Genomic DNA, 21,880 nt, shown 5'->3' with positions numbered 1-21,880 from the left:
CTAAACGTTATAATATGATTTAATATATTTCATCCTCAAACTCAAATTTTTCCAATCTTTTCTCAATGTATTTTTATGCCATTTAGATCGTTTGTTTGACCGTGAGAGAGACCGGAACAAAAATCTCATTGGATAAACGGATGTTATCTCTTTTGTTATTGGACCTATGAAAGCAGGCGGGTCCCTGTTTAAAATCTGTAACGCCATTGGTTAAGGATTAAAAAAAACCAAACCACACCTTACAGTGATTGGCCAGTGACTTTGGCGGGAGGAGGATACGTGTGTGATTTGAAATTTGAAAGGCGGTTAGTGAGACTCGTTGTTATAGTCGCGCGTGTTGGTGCATTAGTTCAGGCGCTCAGTCATAACTTTAATTCAGATAACGTTAGTTTGAGGGATCGCCTAGTGATAAGGGAGAGTGATTTGATAGCAGTAGAAGACAAATCTGCATAGATTAAAATTGGATTTGTACTGTTTCGGGCTAACGTTAGAGGTATACAGTGACAATGGCAGGAACAGAAGGACCCCTGAAGGTAAATTAATTTGAAATTAAAACTATCATTATCATAAGCACCGGACTCGTTAAGATGTATATGACGTACTCATGCTTTTTATTAACAGCATAAAATGAAAGATAACATTCAATTTGTTGTCTCCTATCCACGAGCAAATGAGTAACCTAACGTTAACTTAAATCCTCGTCGTGATCGACTGATCTTTTTGTTCATAGTGTCCAAGTAAGTTAACGTTACTCATAAAAGTAACGTTAGCAACTTTAGCGTCGAGATGTTAACTTTTTACATCAGTATATTAACGTTACCCTACTGTCGATATTTGGGTCATACTAGAGTTTAACGTTAACTGATGTTTCTCGCTGGCGAACGTTCCGCTACTTCTTGCGTTTTGTATGGGGTTGGGTAGCATATAACGTTAGCGTTGTTCTGTAGGCAATGTAACTAGACACATTTTTGCATTGCGTTGTATATTGAGTATTTTGATGTTAGGAACTAGTTCAATAATATTGATGCCTTTGTTATAAGTTACGTTAGACCCTTACAGGAACGTTATCATAGTAATCACAGTTCCCGCTACATTAGCATACTATTGCTACAATAAACTGGTAACGTGGTGTTCGCTGCCTTGGTCACCAAAAAGGGAAAAAAATAATTTACACCGATTCAAAAAGCTTCCTTTACCATTTCCCCACTAACGTTACCTCTCCTTCTGGTCTCCTATGTCTGTTAGCTTTGAGGCTAACAGTGTGCTGCTAAATGTTGACCAAAAACTTTTTTTGTGTTTGAAATGCATGTTAAATTTTACATTCATTCTCACTTGAGTAATTGATCCACATAGTGATGGCACTGTTTGCACTCTTTCCAAATTTGTCCAAAATACTTTATAGAATAAGACTGTCCCTCACCCTAATGACACCTCTTAACTTTTGTATTATTATCAGATTTTGTTAATTTTATGGTGTGGGGTCACATTGACATTAATTGGATTTAGTAACATTCAAAGGGATAGTTCACCCATGAATGAAAATGTTGTCATTCATTCACCCTCAAGTTATGCCAAAAATCTGTATGAGTTTCTTTGTTCTGTTGAACACAAAATATATTTTAAAGAATGCTGGTAACCAGAGAGTTGATGACACCCATTTTTTTTTCCTACTATGGAAGTCAGTGGATGCAGTCAATTGTCTGGTTACCAGCATTCTTTAAAATATTAGCCGATCTTTTGTGTTCAACGGAAGAAAGAAACTCATACAGGTTTGGAACTACTTGAGGGTGAGTAGGCTAAGTAATGTCAATTTTAATTTGAGTGAACTAACCCTTTAAACCTTTTCTCAAGTTCCCCCCAAAAAAACGTAAGATTGCATTTAACTTTCATAAACTGTGAATGTTATAAACAAATATATCTCTTTTTGAACAGAAGTGTGGAAAAGTACTTGTTTTGTTTGCTTTCCTGAAGCTCAAACAGTAGAGCAAGGTGCTAACAATGCTAAGATCATGGGTTAGATTCAGCTAACTGAACCTAAATGAAATGATAAAAATGTATGCCTGCAATGTAAATTTCTTCAGATAAAAATCATCAGCGTAGTTGAGAAACTGGCATAAATGAAATCAAAAATGTTATATTTCAACTCTGTGCAGCTGCCTTTAACAATGAAATGTATGATGCTCATAATCTCAACACTTTGCAAGCATTTTCGTGATACTAAATGAGAAGGTCACCGAATTTCAAGACTACTATGTTAAGAAGTATTTACTTCAACTCAGAATGGTCTAAACTGACCAGGCAGCAACATAATGTAAAGCTAAAAATCATTGGACTGGTTGCTGTTATGTTACCTATTGTCCTTTGCCCCACATTTTCTATATCTCAATTTCTGAAAAAAATCCATCAATCTTACCATGAATAATAATTGCTGTAACATTTGTGTCTTTCAGAGTTTGTTTGAGAATAAGGCTCTCAGTAAGCATAAGAAAGATGAGAAGCGGCTGTCTGTGGAGCGGATCTATCAGAAGAAGACCCAGCTGGAGCATATCCTGCTCCGGCCTGACACCTACATCGGCTCTGTGGAGCCCGTCACTCAGGTAGAGATCATCCATTTGTGCTGAGAGAGGTCATAATGTTTATTAGGGCCACCCGTACCGTACACTTTACTTAAGCAAGTAAACGTTTCTTCACTTTCTTTTTCCTGTTTAGCAAATGTGGGTGTTTGATGAGGATGTGGGGATGAACTGCAGAGACATCACATTTGTTCCAGGACTCTACAAGATCTATGATGAGATTCTGGGTGAGTTTTGTCATGTGGTAAAGTGAATCTCATGTAGTCTGCAGCTAACAGTTTTTACTAATGGACTAGTCTTACCATTATTAGAACGATTAATCGACTATTCTAGAGATCATTTATTCTAAATTCTGTCATTTACTCGTCCTCATGTCGTTTCAAACTCATAAGACTTTTGTCATAAACAAACATGTACATTTTTATTGGAACCTGATAGAAATCGGTCCCTCCTTGTAAAGTCCACACAAACAAAACTAATATCATCAATCATAAAACAAGCGGTTCAATCAAAGTCTCCTGAAGCGAAATAATTGCTTTATTTAATAAACTGATTTAATTGATGCATTTATTCGCATAAACATTAACGCACATATATAGAGCACATCAAATGTGGTAAAAGGAAGCAAGCAGGTTTGAACGTTGACTCAGTTTTGACCTTATAAAAAGATGACATGCTCAGATGATTGCTGCTTGAGTGTAATATTCACTCTCTGATTCATAGTGAATGCTGCTGATAACAAACAGAGGGACAAGGCTATGAACTGCATCAAGGTCAATATTGACCCGTAAGTAATGCACATGCTCTGGCTGGTCAGTGTTGTAGATCGAGAGGACGTCTAAGTGGTGTGTGTTTGTGTGTGCAGCGAAAATAACACCATTAGTGTGTGGAACAACGGGAAGGGTATTCCTGTGGTTGAGCACAAAGTGGAAAAGGTGTATGTTCCTGCCCTGATCTTCGGCCAGCTCCTGACCTCCAGTAACTATGATGATGATGAGAAGAAGGTCACAGGTGAGGCTGCACTGGAAGTGAATGGATTTATTTCAAAGCACTAGACTTAATGGGGATTTGTAATCGTGTGTTGTCATCAGGTGGCCGTAACGGATATGGTGCGAAGCTATGTAATATCTTCAGCACTAAGTTCACTGTCGAGACCGCCTGTCGAGAGTCAAAACATTGTTTCAAACAGGTAGGCCTGATACCTGACTGCTCCAAGCATGTTAAAAGAGAACTGCCTCAATTTTATTTTTTATATATATTAGTTGTAGATCATTTTATTATAATATATCTATGTATTAATAATACAAGTATGCACTAGTATTGTTTTGAATTATTAATCCAAAACAATAAGTGCCATGATGCCAATTTGTATTATGATCACTGATCTATAATAAACAACTGGTTTGCTTATGACTTAATGTGACACCATCGTGCTGCCATATTGGGGTTCCCACACATTCTATTGAATTGGAAATCATCTGTTTTAATAGTGAACATTACATAACCTAACAAGTTTATATCTGAACAGGGATGTGATATCCACTGGCTCACCTTCATGGTTTAAATTGGAAATATTTTCAATATTGCGATGTGGTATTTTTCTTTGTCACCAGTTGCTTGCAAAATGGACAATTCACTTTATAAATAAATAAGCATGATGTAACAGGCAAACTTAAACTTGTTTGCTTAAAACAAAAAGCAAGTACGTAGGCCTACACTGACAACTGGATGGAACAAAACAATCTGATACTATGTCAAATGATCTGTGCATTAGGTCTTGGAGTGTAACATTTTATGTAATGTATAATAGGGATGGGCAATTATCACAATAACATTTTTCATATCAGACGATATCGATAATTATCACGTCATCTTTATTTCTTTCAAGTTTAAAGGAAGATCTTTGCTCTTGAGTGAGAATTGTAGAAACCTGAGGTTTAAGCATCAGAACATGACAAACACTTGTCAAACAGGTGAACATTTAACAAATTACATTTAGTCTCTTAGAAATGCACATTTGACCATAGCTTGAGTTGGGATGCCGGTGTAAAATTATTCATTAGTCTGTAAACATTATACCCTAAGATTTGGTCTTCCATAATATTTGGGTCATGTTAACCACAGGTAAAGCCACACATTGCTCTTCACTACCGTGGTAAAAAAAAAACCGAATTGCTTCTATATTTATGAAAAACAGTAGCCCTAAGACATTTAATATAATACCAATGCAATTTGCTATTTGCTTAATAACAAAAAATACTCTAATTGTATTCCATGATTTTTTTTGGGGGGGGGTTTGTATGTGAGAACTCTGCACCAAGCTTGAACGTTTTTCATCGGATCTCACAGTGCTGTGGTCAGTGGTCCTGTGATTGAAGCGGTCAGCAAGTAAATCATTCACTCTTAAGATCACGCTGCGGTGTTTTGAGGCGAATTGATAAATGTTCTGTGTGGTGCACGGTTCAAACAAGCATCTCTGTCGTTCCACTTTTGGTGTGTTTGCCGTTTGTTTTTCATACACAACAGAAATTGCAGCGCTTATCAGTTATTGCCACCAGTCCTGCATGCACAGCAATATTTGTGTAGTACATAAACATTATATCGAAGTTTTGTTATTTTATAGAGGACAATTATATCGTGATAATTATCGTTATTGTTTTATCGGCCAGCCATAATGTGTAATTGTTACTTTGTTGTTTGTTTTATTACTAACTTTTCAAATCAGTCACTCTGACTTTTTACATCTAAATTTACAGATTACATATAAAATAGCACTTTGTTTTATGATCTGTGCTGACAGTGATATTTAATTTTTATGAATAAATAGGATAAGTTAATATTACAAACTGTTTTTCTGACCATAAACATTAAATGTTCACAGTAACAATTTATATACCTATATCCTAAAATCTAGTCTTGTTCAAATGCTTCTAACCGGGTCAATCAGCTTTTAGTCATTGATGCCCTCTGGTTGTTGGGACTATCAATATGGCTGCCCGAACACTTGATGCTTAACTGCCTGCTGGCAGTCCAGTTATATTTGGAGATCAGTGATTATCATGTGACTTAATGGTGTCAACTGTTGATCAGAATGTGATATGCCTTGTCTTGGAACAAAAGTGGTAAAGTGTTTTAATCTTTTCCCCAAAGACATGGTTTGATAACATGAACCGAGCAGGTGAGTCTAAGATCAAACCCTTCGATGGTGATGACTACACCTGCATCACATTCAATCCAGACCTGGCAAAGTTTAAAATGCAGGCTTTGGATAAAGATACTGTGGCATTGCTAACTCGACGAGCATATGACATCGCTGGGGCCACTAAGGGCGTCCGTGTCTATCTGAATGGCAAGAAACTGCCAGTGAGTAGATGATTGGGTTTTGCACTTGGACCTCATGAATTTTTCTGTTTATATCACTGTATTAAATTTTTTTTCCTAAGTTTAAATTTCTTTATCTTTCAGGTGAATGGTTTCCGTAGCTACGTGGACCTTTATCTGAAGGACAAGGTGGATGAGACTGGTTCTCCCCTGACGATCGTCCACGAGAGTGTGAATGAACGCTGGGAGGTGTGTCTCACCCTTAGTGATAAAGGGTTCCAGCAAGTCAGCTTTGTTAACGGCATCGCCACAACTAAGGTAAACGTCATCAGGTTTACAACATGGCATTGTTGTTGGGGTTTAGCGTTTAATTTTGTCAGACTGTTTGATTTTTAATATATTTGTAATGAAATCTAATTTCTGTTCCTGTTTACTCAAAGGTTTGATGCTTAAGTTGCCTTAATAGTAGTAATATTCCATAATAATTCATGTGAATCTAGCAGTTTAATCCCAAGTCTACTGAAGAGAAATTATTGCTTAATCTATTGATTTGATTTTATTTAATTGACATTTGAACATTTATCAACACACAACAAATTGCTTGACATGAGAGAACAAACCTGATCGGTTTCCTTAAATTCTTGCAGAATGTCTTCATGACAAGGGTTTCATTTAATTCTTGTGGAATCTCTGTGACAAGAACAATGTTAAGTCACATTTATATAACGCTTTACACAATACAGATTGTTTCAAAGCATTTTCAAATTTCAAAGAGACTAACTGACTATTCCATATTTGGTCGATTATGCCTCTTCTCGTCGACTAAAGTTTAGTCTACTATTAAAGGGCAACCCTAGCTCTGATTCCCAACACAAATATAACCGTAATGGCACAGAGGAAAGGTGTCGTGTTTTTTTTCTTTTCTTTTTTTTCTGATGAACAGAAGAAGTGATCCTATTATTATTGATATTCACTATTAATATTGTTTTCAAGATGGCGCCGGTGTCTATGGCCTGCCGTCTGTCTCTGCCCACTTTGTTTGTATTTACGTTATTTTTGTCAATTATTATTGCAAATGTCAACTCTCTACTGGTCTATGACCGCCAAATACTCTTAGACCTTCGACCCTTGATTAAAAACTTGGTGCCATTTGAGCATGGTTTGCCCTGGTGAATGCTAGATCGCTAGCAAACAAAACTTTCATCTTGAAGGACTTCTTTGAGTCGCGCGATCTGGATTTTCTCTGTGTAACGGAAACGTGGATTCCAGTGGGTGAGTCGAGTGCTTTTTGTGAACTTTTACCGTTTGACTGTTTGTACTTTAACTCCCCGAGGACGTCAGGTCGTGGAGGAGGACTGGCAACAGTCTATAAAACAAATTTTAAGTGTAAACAGCTCGCACTCGCTGTATCCTTTGCCACCTTTGAGGTGGATTTGTTTGAACTGAGCGGTGCATCTCCAGTGCTGTGCGCACTCGTATATAGGCCACCCAAATACAACAAGGATTTCATCACTGACTTTTCTCAATTTTTGGCTGAGTTTGTGCCAATGTATGACTGCCTCCTTATTGTAGGGGACTTTAACATTCACGTGTGCTGTCCTGAAAAGCCAAGGGCAAGAGCCTTTTTAAATGTCATTGAGTGTTTTAATCTTGTCCAGTGTGTATCTGGCCCCACGCAGGAACGTGGGCACACTCTTGACCTGGTTTTAACTCATGGCTTAACTGTTTCTAATCTTGAAGTCTGTGATGCTTTTTTCTCTGATCATATGCCTGTTGTATTTGAAATTTCCCTCTCTTGTGTCGTAGTTAAACCGCGTGCTCCTGTGCGCCGTGGTCGGATAGTTAACCCTTCCACTGCTGCTCAGTTTTCTTCTGTTTTTAATCTAAATTGTCTCTCTTTGTCCTAACACAACTGTTGAAGATCTGTGCGCTGGTTTTAATGATGCTTGCCTAGCAGCATTAGACATGGTTGCCCCCGTAAAAACCAGGATGTCTAAACCGAGATCTGACCCTTGGCTGAACGATGTCACCCGCGCTGCCAGACGCGAGTGCAGAAGGGCGGAAAGAAAGTGGAAGAGAGATAAACTCCAAGTGTCATTTCAGATACTTAGAGAGAGTTGGTGTTCTTATCAAAAAATTGTAAAAGCTGAAAAGACCAAGCATGTTTCTAACATTATTGCTTCTAATGGTCAAAATCCTCGAGTTCTTTTTAATACCCTCAAAACTGTTTTTAATGTCCCACAACTCCAGTGCTTTGAGAACCCATCAAAAGTGTGTGAGGAGTTCCTTCACTTTTTTTATCCATAAGGTGGAGAGCATTAGGGCCCTTATTGGTCCACCTTTGTATGACCCTGGCATTTTTGTAACCTGTTCTGTTGTTTTGAACCAGTTTGAGCCTGTTAGCTTGCCTTTTTTAGAAAAGATTATTGGTCAAATGAAGTTCACTGGCTCCCCCAATGATGTGATTCCCTCTCGTCTTTTTAAAGAGGTTTTTTCTACAGTGGTGCCCTGCATACTTGATATTGTTAATGTCAGTTTAATTACTGGAGTCGTACCTATGAGTTTTAAACATGCAGTTGTTCAACCCTTGTTAAAGAAACCTGGTCTAGACCGACTTGAGCTCTCTAACTATCGGCCTATTTCTAAGCTCCCTTTGCTTTCCAAAATTATGGAGAAAGTTGTTTATCTGCAGCTGAGCACATTTTTGAATGACAATTGTATAACTGAAATTTTCCAGTCTGGGTTTAAGTCAGCCCACAGCACTGAGACAGCTCTGCTGAGGGTTTTCAACGACATTCTTCTGGCTTCGGACTCTGGTGATACTGTTGCTCTGCTGCTATTGGACCTTACGGCTGCGTTCGATACAGTCGACCACCAAATTTTATTGTCTCGACTGGAGAACTGTGTGGGCATTAAGGGGTTGGCCTTAGCCTGGATTATGTCCTATTTGGAAGGCAGAAGTTTTTCAGTTCAGGTCAGTGATGCCGTGTCCTCTTCGGCTCCTCTGTCGTGCGGAGTTCCTCAAGGGTCTGTCCTTGGGCCGCTACTTTTTTCAATGTACCTGCTGCCTCTTGGGTCAATTCTTAGAAGTCACAATGTTTCGTTCCATTTTTATGCTGACGACTGCCAAATATATGTGCCGCTAAGTCAGTCAAAAACCCTTTTAGAGTGTCTGAATGAAGTGAAAGCATGGATGGCTATGAATTTTTTGTATTTAAATGAGAGCAAAACTGAGTTTGTGTTATTTGCTCCTAGTGACTCAGCTGCTGCGGTTCCTGTTGACTTGGGTTGTCTAACCCAAGACATTAGCCCTGTGGTTACAAACCTGGGAGTCAAGTTGGACGGTCGTTTAAAACTTGATGCCCAGATTAGTGCAGTGGTGAAGACCAGTTTCTTCCAGCTGAGGCAACTAGTCAAAGTAAAACCGGTTTTATCTCTACATGATTTTGAAATTTTAATCCATGCTTTTATCACCACTCGTTTAGATTATTGCAATGCACTTTACACTGGTCTTAGCAAATCACTTATGGCACGATTACAACTAGTCCAAAATGCAGCTGGTCGTCTTTTAACTGGAACTCGAAAATTTGACCATATCTCACCCATCCTCCAATCCCTCCACTGGCTTCCTGTGCACTTTCGCACTGATTTTTTTATTTGTTTTTAAATGTCTGCATGGCCTGGCCCCTCAGTACCTGTCTGATCTGCTCGTGCCCTACACCCCGTTTCGTTCGCTCCGGTCGGCTGACCAGGCACTACTGGTCGTCCCCAAGACCAAACGAAAATCCAGAGGTGACCGTGCGTTTGCCGTGGCAGCTCCGAGACTCTGGAATGAGCTGCCTTTGCACATCAGATTGACTGAGTCTCTTCCTGTTTTTAAATCCCGTCTTAAGACTCATTTATTTTCTTTGGCTTTTAACTCAGTTTGAGGGTTGACTTTTAGTTTTGTATTACTGTTGCATTTATTTTTATTGTTATTTATTGTTTTATTATTATTATTATTATTTTTATTTTATTTTTTGTTGCACCTCTGTGGTATGTTATTGTTTATTTATAGACTGTGTTCAGCACTTTGGTCAACAGTGTTGTTTTTAAGGTGCTTTATAAATAAAGGTGGATTGGATTGGATCCGTTTTGGATGTAATAATTATCGTTTTCGTAAGGGCGAACTGAAACCCCATTTAGAGTTAACCTGTAAACATATGTGGACATAATATGCCTATTTAATCTGTCTCAGATACTGTAAATTGACAGAGGAAAGTGCTTTCAATACAGTGTTTTGTGTTTTAGGGTGGCAGACACGCAGACTATGTTGCAGACCAGATTGTGTCCAAACTGATTGAAGTGGTTAAAAAGAAGAACAAGGCTGGAGTGGCTGTCAAACCTTTCCAGGTACATACAGATTATCAGCAAACCTTATAAAACTTAAGGATTATGGCTCTCTGGTTGACCTGGTTGATCTGTGTGTGCAGGTGAAGAATCACATGTGGTTGTTTGTGAACTGTCTGATTGAGAACCCCAGCTTTGACTCTCAGACCAAAGAGAACATGACCTTGCAGCAGAAGAATTTTGGTTCCACCTGCTCTCTGAGTGATAAGTTCATTAAACAGGTGAGAAATGTGACACTTCAATCATTCATTTTGAATTGAGCCTGAACCATGCTGAATGGGATAATAAAAGTGCTTGTAGTCTGCATATAATTATTGCTGTCGTGATCAATAGGAAATAAACACCTCTATTGAATTTATGGCATGGCATAGTGCTATACCAGCACACAGTTCCAGGTTAAACTGGTTTGCGGGTAACTGTTGTCAGAAGTACAGATATTTCAGTACCAAGTCAGAAGTTTTAAAAATGTAACCATACTAGCCGCCTTTTAGTACTGAGTACCGTCTCAATTCAGTCTCTGTAGATAGGCTGCTGATTTTAAACATTTCTATGCATATTTTTGTAAGCTCCTTGAAATGGGTCATATGATTCTATTTTAAAAATGCATTTTGTTTTATTGGGTGTAATAGAATAGGTTAGCATGCTTTTAATGTTCAAAAACTTTACTTTTCACATACTATACATTATTGCTGATTTCTGCAAAGCCTCTCCTTCTGAAAAGCTGTGTTCTGATTGGCCAGCTGACCTAGTGCGTTGTGATTAGCCAAACACATACAGTGTGTGTCTGAAATTTAACACCCCTTACCGTAATTGAGAGCTTCAGATTCTGAAAATGCGGACGATCGATCGGAACAAACTTTGCAAGCACGACTTGAGGGTTTCAACCCCTCGGTTGAAATCATGTTCCGGGACTGGGGCACCGCAATACGACTGAAAGGGCACGTTGCTATTAGCGATTACTGGATGTGACTGTGAGTGCAGAGAAAACAAATCGCGCACGCATTATAAAGCCACCTAGCAAACAGTTTGCGAGTGTCAAATTGTATTTTTCACAGCTTATTGCGCTTAAAGGGATAGTTCACCCAAAAATTAAAAAATTGGTGGGTGATATGGCAAAAATCTCATCACGATTTTTTTTTTTTTTTTTTTCAGGAAAATCGCGATTCATGATTTTATCACGATTCCTTTTGTCGTTTTTACTGTTTTGCAAGTGACTGAGCATTATAGCCAAAATAATGTCCCTATTTTAAAAACATAGCCTTACAAAAATATGAAATTTTAAATATATAAAATGAACATTTAGGCCAAAGTGGTGAAGATAAAAAATAAGAACAAAGATACACATTACATATACAACTTAATATACAACTGAATTAAACAGTTTTTTTTATATTTTTTTTTAGTTACTGTAGGTGTATTTAACAGTAGCGTTGAAGAAAGAAATTAAATGAACAAATATAAAAATAAAACACTACATAGACTTTACTGTATAGATTATACATTGATTCTTATTAAAGCTACTATTAAATTTCTCAGTCAACAGCAGTGAGTGAGGTTTTTTATTTTTTTATTTTTCCTCTGTTTTTTTATTAACATTTAAAGGGATAGTTCCCCCAAAAATGAACTGTCACTAGCCGCTTTCCGACCGGAGGAACCTTTTCACAGTTCCTAGAACTATTGGCTAAAATACCCGGATGTCGGCGTGTTCGCACCGCAGGAACTAGGAACGATTTTAGTTCTAGGAACTCCATTTGGAGGAACTAATTTAGGTCCTACTTCAGAGTAGGGTCTAAACCAGCACTATAGGAACTACCCGTGACTTTAGTGTACGCTGATTGACCGAACGCACGCGGAACACCAGTACCCGCCATTTTTAAAACAGCTATATGTAAACACACAGATTATAGCCTATATATTTACTCCATAAACTAACTATACAAACATGGAAAACAGTGATAGATGGGTCTCTAAACCTTTATGCTGAAGAGAAAATCCAACGCAACTTTGAGGGGACCAAGCCAAACATGATTGTTTATCTGCCCAGCTAGCAACACTGGACATCAACCACACGGCATAGGCTAATAACCTTTTTTTCATATATTGTCTACTTTCTATAACAGTTCTATCTAATAACATATTAAACAGGTACTGTTAGACAGATCGCTAACTAATAAACACAGAGGATGCGAGCATTGTTTGCTCTGGCGTTCTCAGCGCCGCCAAAATAAAGGTCTGTCGCGCCGTCAAAATAAGTCACCGTGCTTGCGTCACTCCCTTACCCCTCCTACCAGTTCCTATGGCCACTTGGCCAGTGCGAACGCAAACAGCAAAACCGAGTTTGGGGGAGAGTAGTTCTTAGAACTGTTTAGAAGTGGACAGTTCCTAGAACTAAGTTCCTGTAACTACTTGGTCGGAAAGCGGCTATTTACTCAAGTTGTTTTAAACCTGAATAAGTTACTTTCTTCTGTTGAAAATAAGTTATTTTGAGGAATGTGGGTAACCAAACAATTGCTGGTCGTCACTGACTTCCATAGTATTTTTTATTATTTTTTTTCTATATGGAAGTCAATTGGGACCAGCAACTGTTTGGTTAGCCACATTCAAAATATCATTTTGTGTTCAGCAAAATAAATAAATACAGGTTTGGAATAACATTAGAGTAAATAATGACAGAATTTTTGGTTTAATTTTTTCATCCCTTTAAGGACAAGAGTCAGCATGTTTACTATAAGGCTACTGTTACTTTAAGACTGGCATGCATCTAATATACACACATGACACGCACCACATTTTCTCTCAAATGTTTACTTTCACTTTAGACATGACCAACTGTGTTTGTAAAGTAACGCAATAAGACTCCAAAGATAACTTAGTCCAGTAACCACACACTGTTTGCAATGCTTTTAGTACCTGTACACTCCAGGTGTGTGCAGTCAGAAAAGCGCATGTTAGAACAGCGCATCAACACATCATTAAATGTTTGTGAATTGCATTGTCCCATGAGTCTAACTCTTCCTCTGCGTTAACACGTGATGTGAATGTACGTCGCGTTGTACAGTATTTTGAGATTGAGGCGCCAGAACAACTAATAGAATGCACTGTAGCACGATACTACGATACTTCTTAAAGCAGATCGTGGAGACATTTTAATCCGCTACGATCAAAAATTGTGATTTCGCACACCCCTAATATGTAGACTTTCATGTAACATTAAGGTTATGGAAAGGTCGTGGAAATTTATTGGTAAAAATCAGTGTTTACCCTAACTGTAAAACTGCATGAATTCACCTCTCTGTCTTGTCTGTAGGCAAATGTCTGTGGAATTGTGGAGAGCATTATGAACTGGGTGAAGTTTAAAGCCCAGGCTCAGCTCAATAAGAAATGCTCTGCTGTCAAACACACTAAGATTAAAGGAGTCCCCAAGCTGGATGACGCCAACGATGCAGGTAACGTTTTGTTGTGCTCTTATTATCAGGGTTCCCACGGGTCCTTGAAATCCTTAAGTTTGTGAATCTTTGTGAATGTGACGTTCGTCTGTTATAGAACAACTTAGTTTGAATAAACAAGCAGACACTGATTAGCTACTTGATCGCCTAAATTAAAAAAATTAAATATTTGTGTAGTGTTCAATGTTGTTATCGATAGAGATACGCGGATGGGGTATTATTTCATCTGCAACCGCATCACAAAACTCATCATCCGCACCGTTTTTTGACCAAATTTCAAAGCCGCACCCGCCCGCCATCCGCTGATTGTTTTGCGGTCTATGGACGATGCAATGCTCTGCTGATGCGAGCCGCAAGAAAGCCCTTGTCTGTTCTAGAAAGGATGCGGCAAAGATATTTAATGCTAATGTATGAGGCATAGGCCTACGCTGAGTTTCATTCATTTACGATGAGATGCGCTCTAGTTCACAATGCAAGTGAACGTGGTGCACCGGCGCCTCCATGTCATGGTTATTATATTGTCTGCTATATTTTTATTTATTAAATATATGCAATTGGTTGATGAAACATTTATTAAAATTAAGATACAATTTGTACAAAATGAAATTTGCTTTAAAGAAAGGTTTTCTACAAAGCAAAACTTAATGAAGTGGTAATCATGTCTGACGATTTACAAAACTTCATTAAGTGGTAAAAAACCATGTCTCCCGATATATTGCGCATCTTATGATCCTATCTTTTATTACAATTGTTTTTGAGCTAAAATGTAATACACATCATATAGGCTATATACACACTGTATATGTTTCTTTTATCAAACATGTTTGGGGCCAGTCAAGGGGTAATTAAACTGCACGATCAGTTATCGGTAATGATACGTTGTTTATTATTGCAAATGTTTTTCATTTGTTTAATAAATCTCATAATGATGGCACATCACTATATCATAGTCATAGCTTTCATTTCTATCTCAAATGATTGGCGGTCAGTCAGGGGGTACTTGGCAAAGAATCAAATACAGTTGGAAACGACGTAGACCATTAATAACACAGACTGTTAACAAATGTTTTTAATTAGTATTTAAACATTCTCTATGATAAAAAAATGTTTGTAAAAAATATTTTAATAACACGGTTTTGGCGGTTATAGAGTTCTAATGACGGTGTTCAACTATAACCGTCGGTCTCACGGTTATATACTAACCGTCACACCCAGAGTCGTGTATGGGTTTCCCTTATTTTGCCTCACTGAAGGTGGTAACCCTACTTGCCAGAGATCCAAAGGGCCATCACTTGGCCAGCGCAGAGTCTGTTGTCTCTAAGTCATGCAGCTGGATCTACACGCAATATATTCATATATCTTAACTTCTGGTTACATGAGCCTAAGCTCTTTTCAATAAAATCCATGCAAAAGTAAATATCAGATCATTTTAGAATACAGTATAGGATGTACAGAATATTTTTCAGTTTTATGCAAAACTGAAATACGACAAATAGAATGGCCAAAAATAAACGCAAAATAAAAAGCTTTTTTGCATAGTTTTGTTTGACACGTGAAACATTGTTAAAGTTATCTTACACGGTACACAATGTAACCTTGCTGTCACTCGAAATCTGTCCCCACATTAAGTCCTTGAATTTGAGGGTATTGGACCTGGAAAGTCCTTGAATTTGAAGTTAACCAAGGTGTGGGAACCCTGTATTATGTTATGACACTTTGTTCTGCCTGGATATTATATCAGGATGGTTTGTTTGTTTCAGGTGGAAAGAACTCCACTAGCTGCACTCTGATCCTGACTGAAGGAGACTCGGCCAAAACTCTGGCTGTGTCAGGTCTGGGTGTGGTGGGACGTGATCGCTATGGTGTCTTCCCTCTGCGTGGTAAAATCCTCAACGTGCGAGAGGCGTCACACAAACAGGTCGGTCAAAAAAAAACTACACTTATGTTTTATTAACTGGTTTGATCATTTCCATTGCATGACCCACAAAATAATTGTTTTGGTTTTTAGTTCTTGACTATTAGCTCTGTTTCCTTTTTCTTAGATTTTTCCATGTATAGATATCTATGATTATAATACTTGTGTAGTGTATGTTAGCTTAGCAGGCTTGCTAACTTCATTTTGAAGTTTCTCTCTTCCATATAATGAAGTGAATGGTGACCACAGCTGTCTCAGATTCCCATTTACTTTGTACTGACAAAAAGATATAGGCTATTCTCTTGATCTACATGCAAGTCAAATGGGTTACCGTAGTTTTACATTCTACGTTTCATTCACTGAGACGTTTTCTTTTTTTGTAGATCATGGAGAACGCTGAGATCAACAACATCATAAAGATCCTAGGTCTGCAGTACAAGAAGAACTACAGTGACTCTGAATCACTCAAAAGCCTGCGCTACGGCAAGCTCATGATCATGACAGATCAGGTCAGACTTGACTACATAGTGTCTGTTACAGGATATTGGACTGTTGTAGTTTGTTGCCTGTGTAATGTCGGGTGATTTCTGCAGGATCAAGACGGATCTCACATTAAAGGTCTTCTCATCAACTTCATCCATCATAACTGGCCATCACTGCTGCGCCACAACTTTCTTGAAGAGTTCATCACCCCAATCATCAAGGTAGATGCCAACTGCTCTTGTCATCAACAGTGCATAAAATGTTAGTTGTTAAAAGCATCTTGACTGTGGCTGTCATTGCTTTCTAGGCGTCCACTAAGAAGCAGGAGCTATCTTTCTACAGTATTCCAGAGTTCACTGAGTGGAAGGAGAAACAAAGTAACATAAAATCCTGGAAGATCAAATACTACAAAGGTTTGTCTCAAACACCTGTGGTAGTCCACTGGCAAATGTAAGCAATGTTTTTACTCAGTCCTCATCTCTGCACAAGTGAAGGGGTCATAGACTGGGTCACCTGCACACTGGGTGTTTACTTGGGCTGGGTGGTATGACAATATATATAACGTTCCTATTGTCAGAGAATTTGCTATATAGTTTATATTGCGGTATGCAAATATCTGTGTAGCAGAGCACTAAGTTATTGATTCTTTTGAACAGTGGTTCTCAACCTTTTTCACTCCCAAGGTCTCCCATATTTGAAAAAATATTAGAAGGCTACCCCTCTACTAAACTATTACTAAAAATGATTGATTGATTTTAATTATTTGAAGTTATCTTGAGCCCCCCTTCAGCTGGGTCAGCTGGGGCCCCTAGTTAAGAATCACTCTGATTAAAGGAACATATGTGAATGAGAAAGTAAAAAGCAGGACGTGCACGATGTTAAAGTGTTTGGGCAATAAGCCGTGGGAAAAATAAATCAGTGTGGTGCTTGCGCTGACTTATAACCACACTGACAAATTCGGTTCTCTTTCGCAGATTATGGGCAAAGAAGCACATAATTGGGTCAATGCCCATCATGTATAGCAGTGGTTCTCAAACTGGGGTATGTGCACCCCTGGGGGTAGGTGAGGTGACACGGGGTACGCAAACAAAATGCTGAGTTTTGCCGTTCATTTAATTCTACTCCACCTTAAAATATCATTAAAACTGATCATGTGTTTCTAGCAGGTAAAATGCCATAAATGCATCACATCCAATCAAATTACCACCTCTTTCGCAGTCAAAACTGACTGCATCCTCACAAGCCAGCAAATCACACTACATTACTGTCATTTTCGACAACATACCTTTGTAAAAGTGGAAATTTAGCACTTACTAGCATGAACAAATTTTGACACGGACTGTGCATAGAAATCGGTTGAGATTCAAACTCTCTTTGATACAAAAAATACCCTGCTTGAGTTCTTGCTTTTAATGTTGATCATATATTATATGAGCAAGAATGCAATGTTTCCCGAATATCCACACGATTGCAAATGTGACATTGATTTCATACTACAGTTCAGCAAACGAAAGGGTAAAATTAAGTGATGTTCGTTTTATATACAGTATTGCAGGGTTTGAAATTAACACCTGTCAAATGTGGGTTAAAAATTAACAGTGGCGGGTAACACTGTCAAATCACTAGCCAATTTGCCGTTACTTATGTTTACTCACTTTGCTGGGAAGTTCGTGAGCCAAATCTGTGCAGATTTAGTGCAAATACTAAACTCGTTAGTCATCATGATATATTAAATACAGCGTTATCTGGCTTACTTGAACATGCCAGTCACTATGCAACAAATAACGGCGCGCTTGTTCATTTGCATTCATACATTGAAGCATTAGCAAAGATTAAAAGGCATTTGGTTAACAGAAAAGACATTGTTACCAAATGGTTGACATTTGTATGACAAACAAGTATTTGTTACTTCAATGAGCTCATTGTTTCTGCCTTAAATTATTACATTGTTTAAATCAGGGTTCACCAATCTCGGTCCTGGAGGGCCGCTGTCCCTGCAGAGTTTAGCTCCAACCAGCTCCAACACACCTGTTTGAAAGTTTCTAGTATGCCTAGTGAGACCTTGATTAGCTGGTTCAGGTGTGTTTAATTGGGGTTGGAGCTAAACTCTGCAGGACAGCGGCCCTCCAGGACCGAGATTGGTGAACCCTGGTTTAAATGAATACATTTTTAGCTAACTGATTTTGTATATTTACATTTCTGAAATACAAAACTTAGCCAGTTACCTCTGATAACCGATCACTCTAAATTGTAGTGTGGAGACTCTGCAAAGCTGCTTTGAAATGTGTATTGTGAAAGTGCTTTTTTTGTCCTGTTCTTTGTAGTTTGCTTTGTTGTTATTTTAACTAAAAATTATTAATAACTATATCGTGATCTATTGTTAATGTGAAATAAGATTTTTGTCGTATCACCCACCCCTAGTGTTTACAATAACACTTGACAGTGGTTCTAAAACGTGCATGTGTATTTGGTCGTTTGTAAAATATCTCACATGTAGTTTTCTGTCTGCTTCTCTCCAGGTTTGGGTACCAGCACATCTAAGGAGGCCAAAGAGTATTTTTCGGATATGACGAGACATCGAATCCCCTTTAAGTACTCCGGGCCAGCTGATGATGAAGCTATCACCCTGGTAATCATTTTTCCTTTATAGGAACATTCCTGCTTTTTGGGAGTTTAGTAAAAAAAAAAATCATAAGCTTTTTAAGCTTAAAATCAAGCTTCCTGAAGATGTTTGTGGCTTTGTCTATTTGCAGGCCTTTAGTAAGAAGATGGTAGATGAGAGGAAGGAGTGGCTGACCAGCTTCATGATCAACAGACGTCAACGCAGAGAACACAACCTGCCTGAGGTACCACAAACCTGAAAATCAATATAGAGATGTGCTATTTAAGAAGAGTTGATATTTGTGTGCCACCTGGTGGGGTATACCAGAAAGCAAGTTATGTGGTAAGGGTAAGCAAGCAGATAACCCCAACTTTCAGTTCCAAAATCAGAGGTATCGTTCAGGGTATGCAAGTAACCATATGCATACATACATGCATACATACATACATGCATGCATGCATGCATACATACATTCTCATGTTGATCTGCGTTCAGACTTTTTTTTTTTTAACAGGATGTTTTCTATGCTATAATGTATATGATAAACATCTTGCCTTTCAAGCAATGTGTCTAAACATAAAAAAAAAAAACTTATACAGCCTAGGGCTGGGACGGTTACCGCATTACTGCAATACCGTGGTCACGTGACGCCTACCGCGGGTCTGAGCTCGTCACCGTCATCACCGCAAAAAAAATAAAAAAAGATAAACACTGGCCTTCATGTGTTCACGTTGTGTCTAATGACATGGATTCATTGATTCTAATGACATGGATTGTGTCTAATAACATTGTGTCTTGCATGGATTCAAGGTTTTCTAAACAAAACTTATCAAAAGATGGAGCAAATCCGACCTTTCGCAAGTTCGCAAGTTGTTCCATGACACATAATAACATTCCATTCGTAGGCTATTGACTATAACCCCTTATTTACACTCTGTGGCGCGTTACGGCTGCGACGCGGCTACCGGAGCTGATCGCGCCCACTCTAGTCAATGCTTGTTTACAACAGCCACGACGCGGCGCGTTTCAGAAGCGTCTCTCCGCGCCGCTTCGCTAAAGATAGGCGCCTAGTCTATTTTCGACGGACGCCGCACCGTAAATAAAAAAAAAAAGTAAAAGCAGGACCTCAGCTTTTAATTGCAAGTGCTTATTTAACAATTCTCTCACGTGAAGACCGCATTTGTCAACCCTCGCGGAGTCGCGGCATGTAGCCTAGAAAATGGATAAGTAGGCTACATAATCAAATTCACAAATATTACACCATTTAAACATTATTAAAAATACATAGGCTACTGAGTTACTAAAACAATATTTGTCAAAGAATACACTTGTTCACAGTTTGAACGTTCTTGTTTCCATTTGTTTAATTTCAAGATCTGAGGTGAATTATCCATTGTTGCTTTTACAGCTACAAAGCTGGAGCACTAAACGATATTCAAAGTCACATTGCATGCTTTTAACATTAAATAAAGCACATAAACACTACCTGAGATTATCATTGCCACACTTTGTTTGTTCCAGCCGCAACGTCGCAAAAAAAAACAACTGGGGGAGGGTGGGAAGGGGGGTTGAGGTTTAAAGCGGTTTACCGCAATACCGCGGGAATTTCTTGCTTTTCAACCGCGGTAAGAAAAAATCCATACCGTCCCAGCCCTAATACAGCCATGTTATCTTTGCAAGCACAGACTGTTATTTAGTTTAATCAGTATTTTTATTATATAATTGGCATCAAACAAAGTAGTTCTTATTCACAGTTATTGGATTTTTTTTATTTATTATAAATTATTAATTAAATAATTATTGCACAACCACCAAATAGGGTGCGATATGCACCAAGTATGTAAATAGCCATTAAACAAAAAAGTAGTTTGGCGTTCTTTTTCTTAGCATCCATTTCCATTGTGATTTGTTGTGCTGTTGAGAATGTCTTGTGTGTTAACCGTTAACATACTCTGAGTTGGTCGAACTTGCTCCCGGATGCATTTTTGGAACCAGCATACCTCGAGTAAGCAAGGTTTAGGTTAATCAACAAAGAGGTCAGTGTATGTTTGACGGAAAGATAACCTTGTTTTCTGGAATACCCCCCCAGGAAGCATGATCTTGTTTCTGCTTTTTTGCAGGAGTATCTGTACGGACAGAAAACAACGTCCCTCACCTACCATGACTTCATTAATAAAGAGCTTGTGCAGTTTTCCAACTCTGACAATGAGCGATCAATCCCCTGCTTGGTGGATGGTGAGAAGCATTACATGTTTAGCAACATTATAACAACATAATAAATATTGAAATGACTAAAGGCTATTCCAAAGGTTAGGCAGTACAATCCAGAGTTGTCACAATACAATAAAGGCATTTTGTGATAGTATACTGTACCTGTAAGTACTCAAAAATAATTCCAACTTGAAATATATGTTCGTGCTGCCATTTTAAGTTTAGTCAACTCAACTATCCAAGTTGCCACTTAGTACAACTTCACATTTCAAGTTGACTAAACTTAATTAAGGTGGCTTGAACAAATTAAAAAAAATTTACTTGGTAAAACTAAGTATTAATTGTAATACTGTGCAGTATTGTTAATTCATAATTCCAGTGGACCACATTTTGAATGGAAAAAATGGACCACATTTTCATAAAATATGTAAATGTAGCCTCAATGAAAACAACTAGACTAGATTTTAGATGGAAGCGTTGTGCAGGTTTTAAATATTTTTGTAAAAGTATTAAATTGGAAGTGCAGATACCCTGTATACGATTGAGAGAATATAGTTACTATTGAACAAATTCAGAAAGTGATGCGTGTTTGTTTCAGGGCTGAAACCAGGTCAGAGGAAAGTGATTTTCTGCTGTTTTAAGAGGAATGATAAGAGAGAGGTGAAAGTGGCTCAGTTGGCTGGATCAGTGGCCGAGATGTCTGCGTACCATCATGGAGAGGTGAGGACTTGTTTCGTTCACCTGATTCATTGTGCAATGAATTGAGTTTGCGTTGGTTTTGTTTTTGAGCAAAATACTGCACCATAATAAATCTGCAAATACACATTCAGAAGAATTTTGCAGACTCGAAGATAGATGATCATGTTAGATTACTGAACACAAAATCTTCTATCAAACTGATGTCATGATGAGGTTAAGCCAATTAACCTGGCAACTTTCA

General features: G+C 38.2%; 1 protein-coding gene across 1 annotated transcript in view; it reads left to right on the top strand.

The window, feature by feature from the left end:
* Positions 1 to 285: 285 nt before the first annotated feature.
* top2a (DNA topoisomerase II alpha) overlaps positions 286 to 21,880 on the top strand; it is a 44,240-nt gene continuing 22,645 nt past the window's right edge. The window contains exons 1-19 of the mRNA XM_084134906.1: positions 286 to 533; positions 2,451 to 2,597; positions 2,710 to 2,800; positions 3,297 to 3,360; positions 3,439 to 3,584; positions 3,665 to 3,762; positions 5,724 to 5,936; positions 6,039 to 6,212; positions 10,185 to 10,286; positions 10,367 to 10,504; positions 13,591 to 13,729; positions 15,490 to 15,647; positions 16,028 to 16,153; positions 16,238 to 16,348; positions 16,435 to 16,540; positions 18,647 to 18,756; positions 18,881 to 18,973; positions 20,850 to 20,964; positions 21,539 to 21,660. Coding sequence (XP_083991032.1) covers positions 507 to 533; positions 2,451 to 2,597; positions 2,710 to 2,800; positions 3,297 to 3,360; positions 3,439 to 3,584; positions 3,665 to 3,762; positions 5,724 to 5,936; positions 6,039 to 6,212; positions 10,185 to 10,286; positions 10,367 to 10,504; positions 13,591 to 13,729; positions 15,490 to 15,647; positions 16,028 to 16,153; positions 16,238 to 16,348; positions 16,435 to 16,540; positions 18,647 to 18,756; positions 18,881 to 18,973; positions 20,850 to 20,964; positions 21,539 to 21,660 — 2,280 coding nt within the window. The 5' untranslated portion in view covers positions 286 to 506. The remainder of the gene's footprint in view (positions 534 to 2,450; positions 2,598 to 2,709; positions 2,801 to 3,296; positions 3,361 to 3,438; positions 3,585 to 3,664; positions 3,763 to 5,723; positions 5,937 to 6,038; positions 6,213 to 10,184; positions 10,287 to 10,366; positions 10,505 to 13,590; positions 13,730 to 15,489; positions 15,648 to 16,027; positions 16,154 to 16,237; positions 16,349 to 16,434; positions 16,541 to 18,646; positions 18,757 to 18,880; positions 18,974 to 20,849; positions 20,965 to 21,538; positions 21,661 to 21,880) is intronic.

This window comes from Abramis brama, assembly GCF_963993115.1.
Source record: "Abramis brama genome assembly, chromosome: 14".
Classification (NCBI taxonomy): domain Eukaryota; kingdom Metazoa; phylum Chordata; class Actinopteri; order Cypriniformes; family Leuciscidae; genus Abramis; species Abramis brama.
This window is presented reverse-complemented; position numbering and strand designations above follow the sequence as displayed.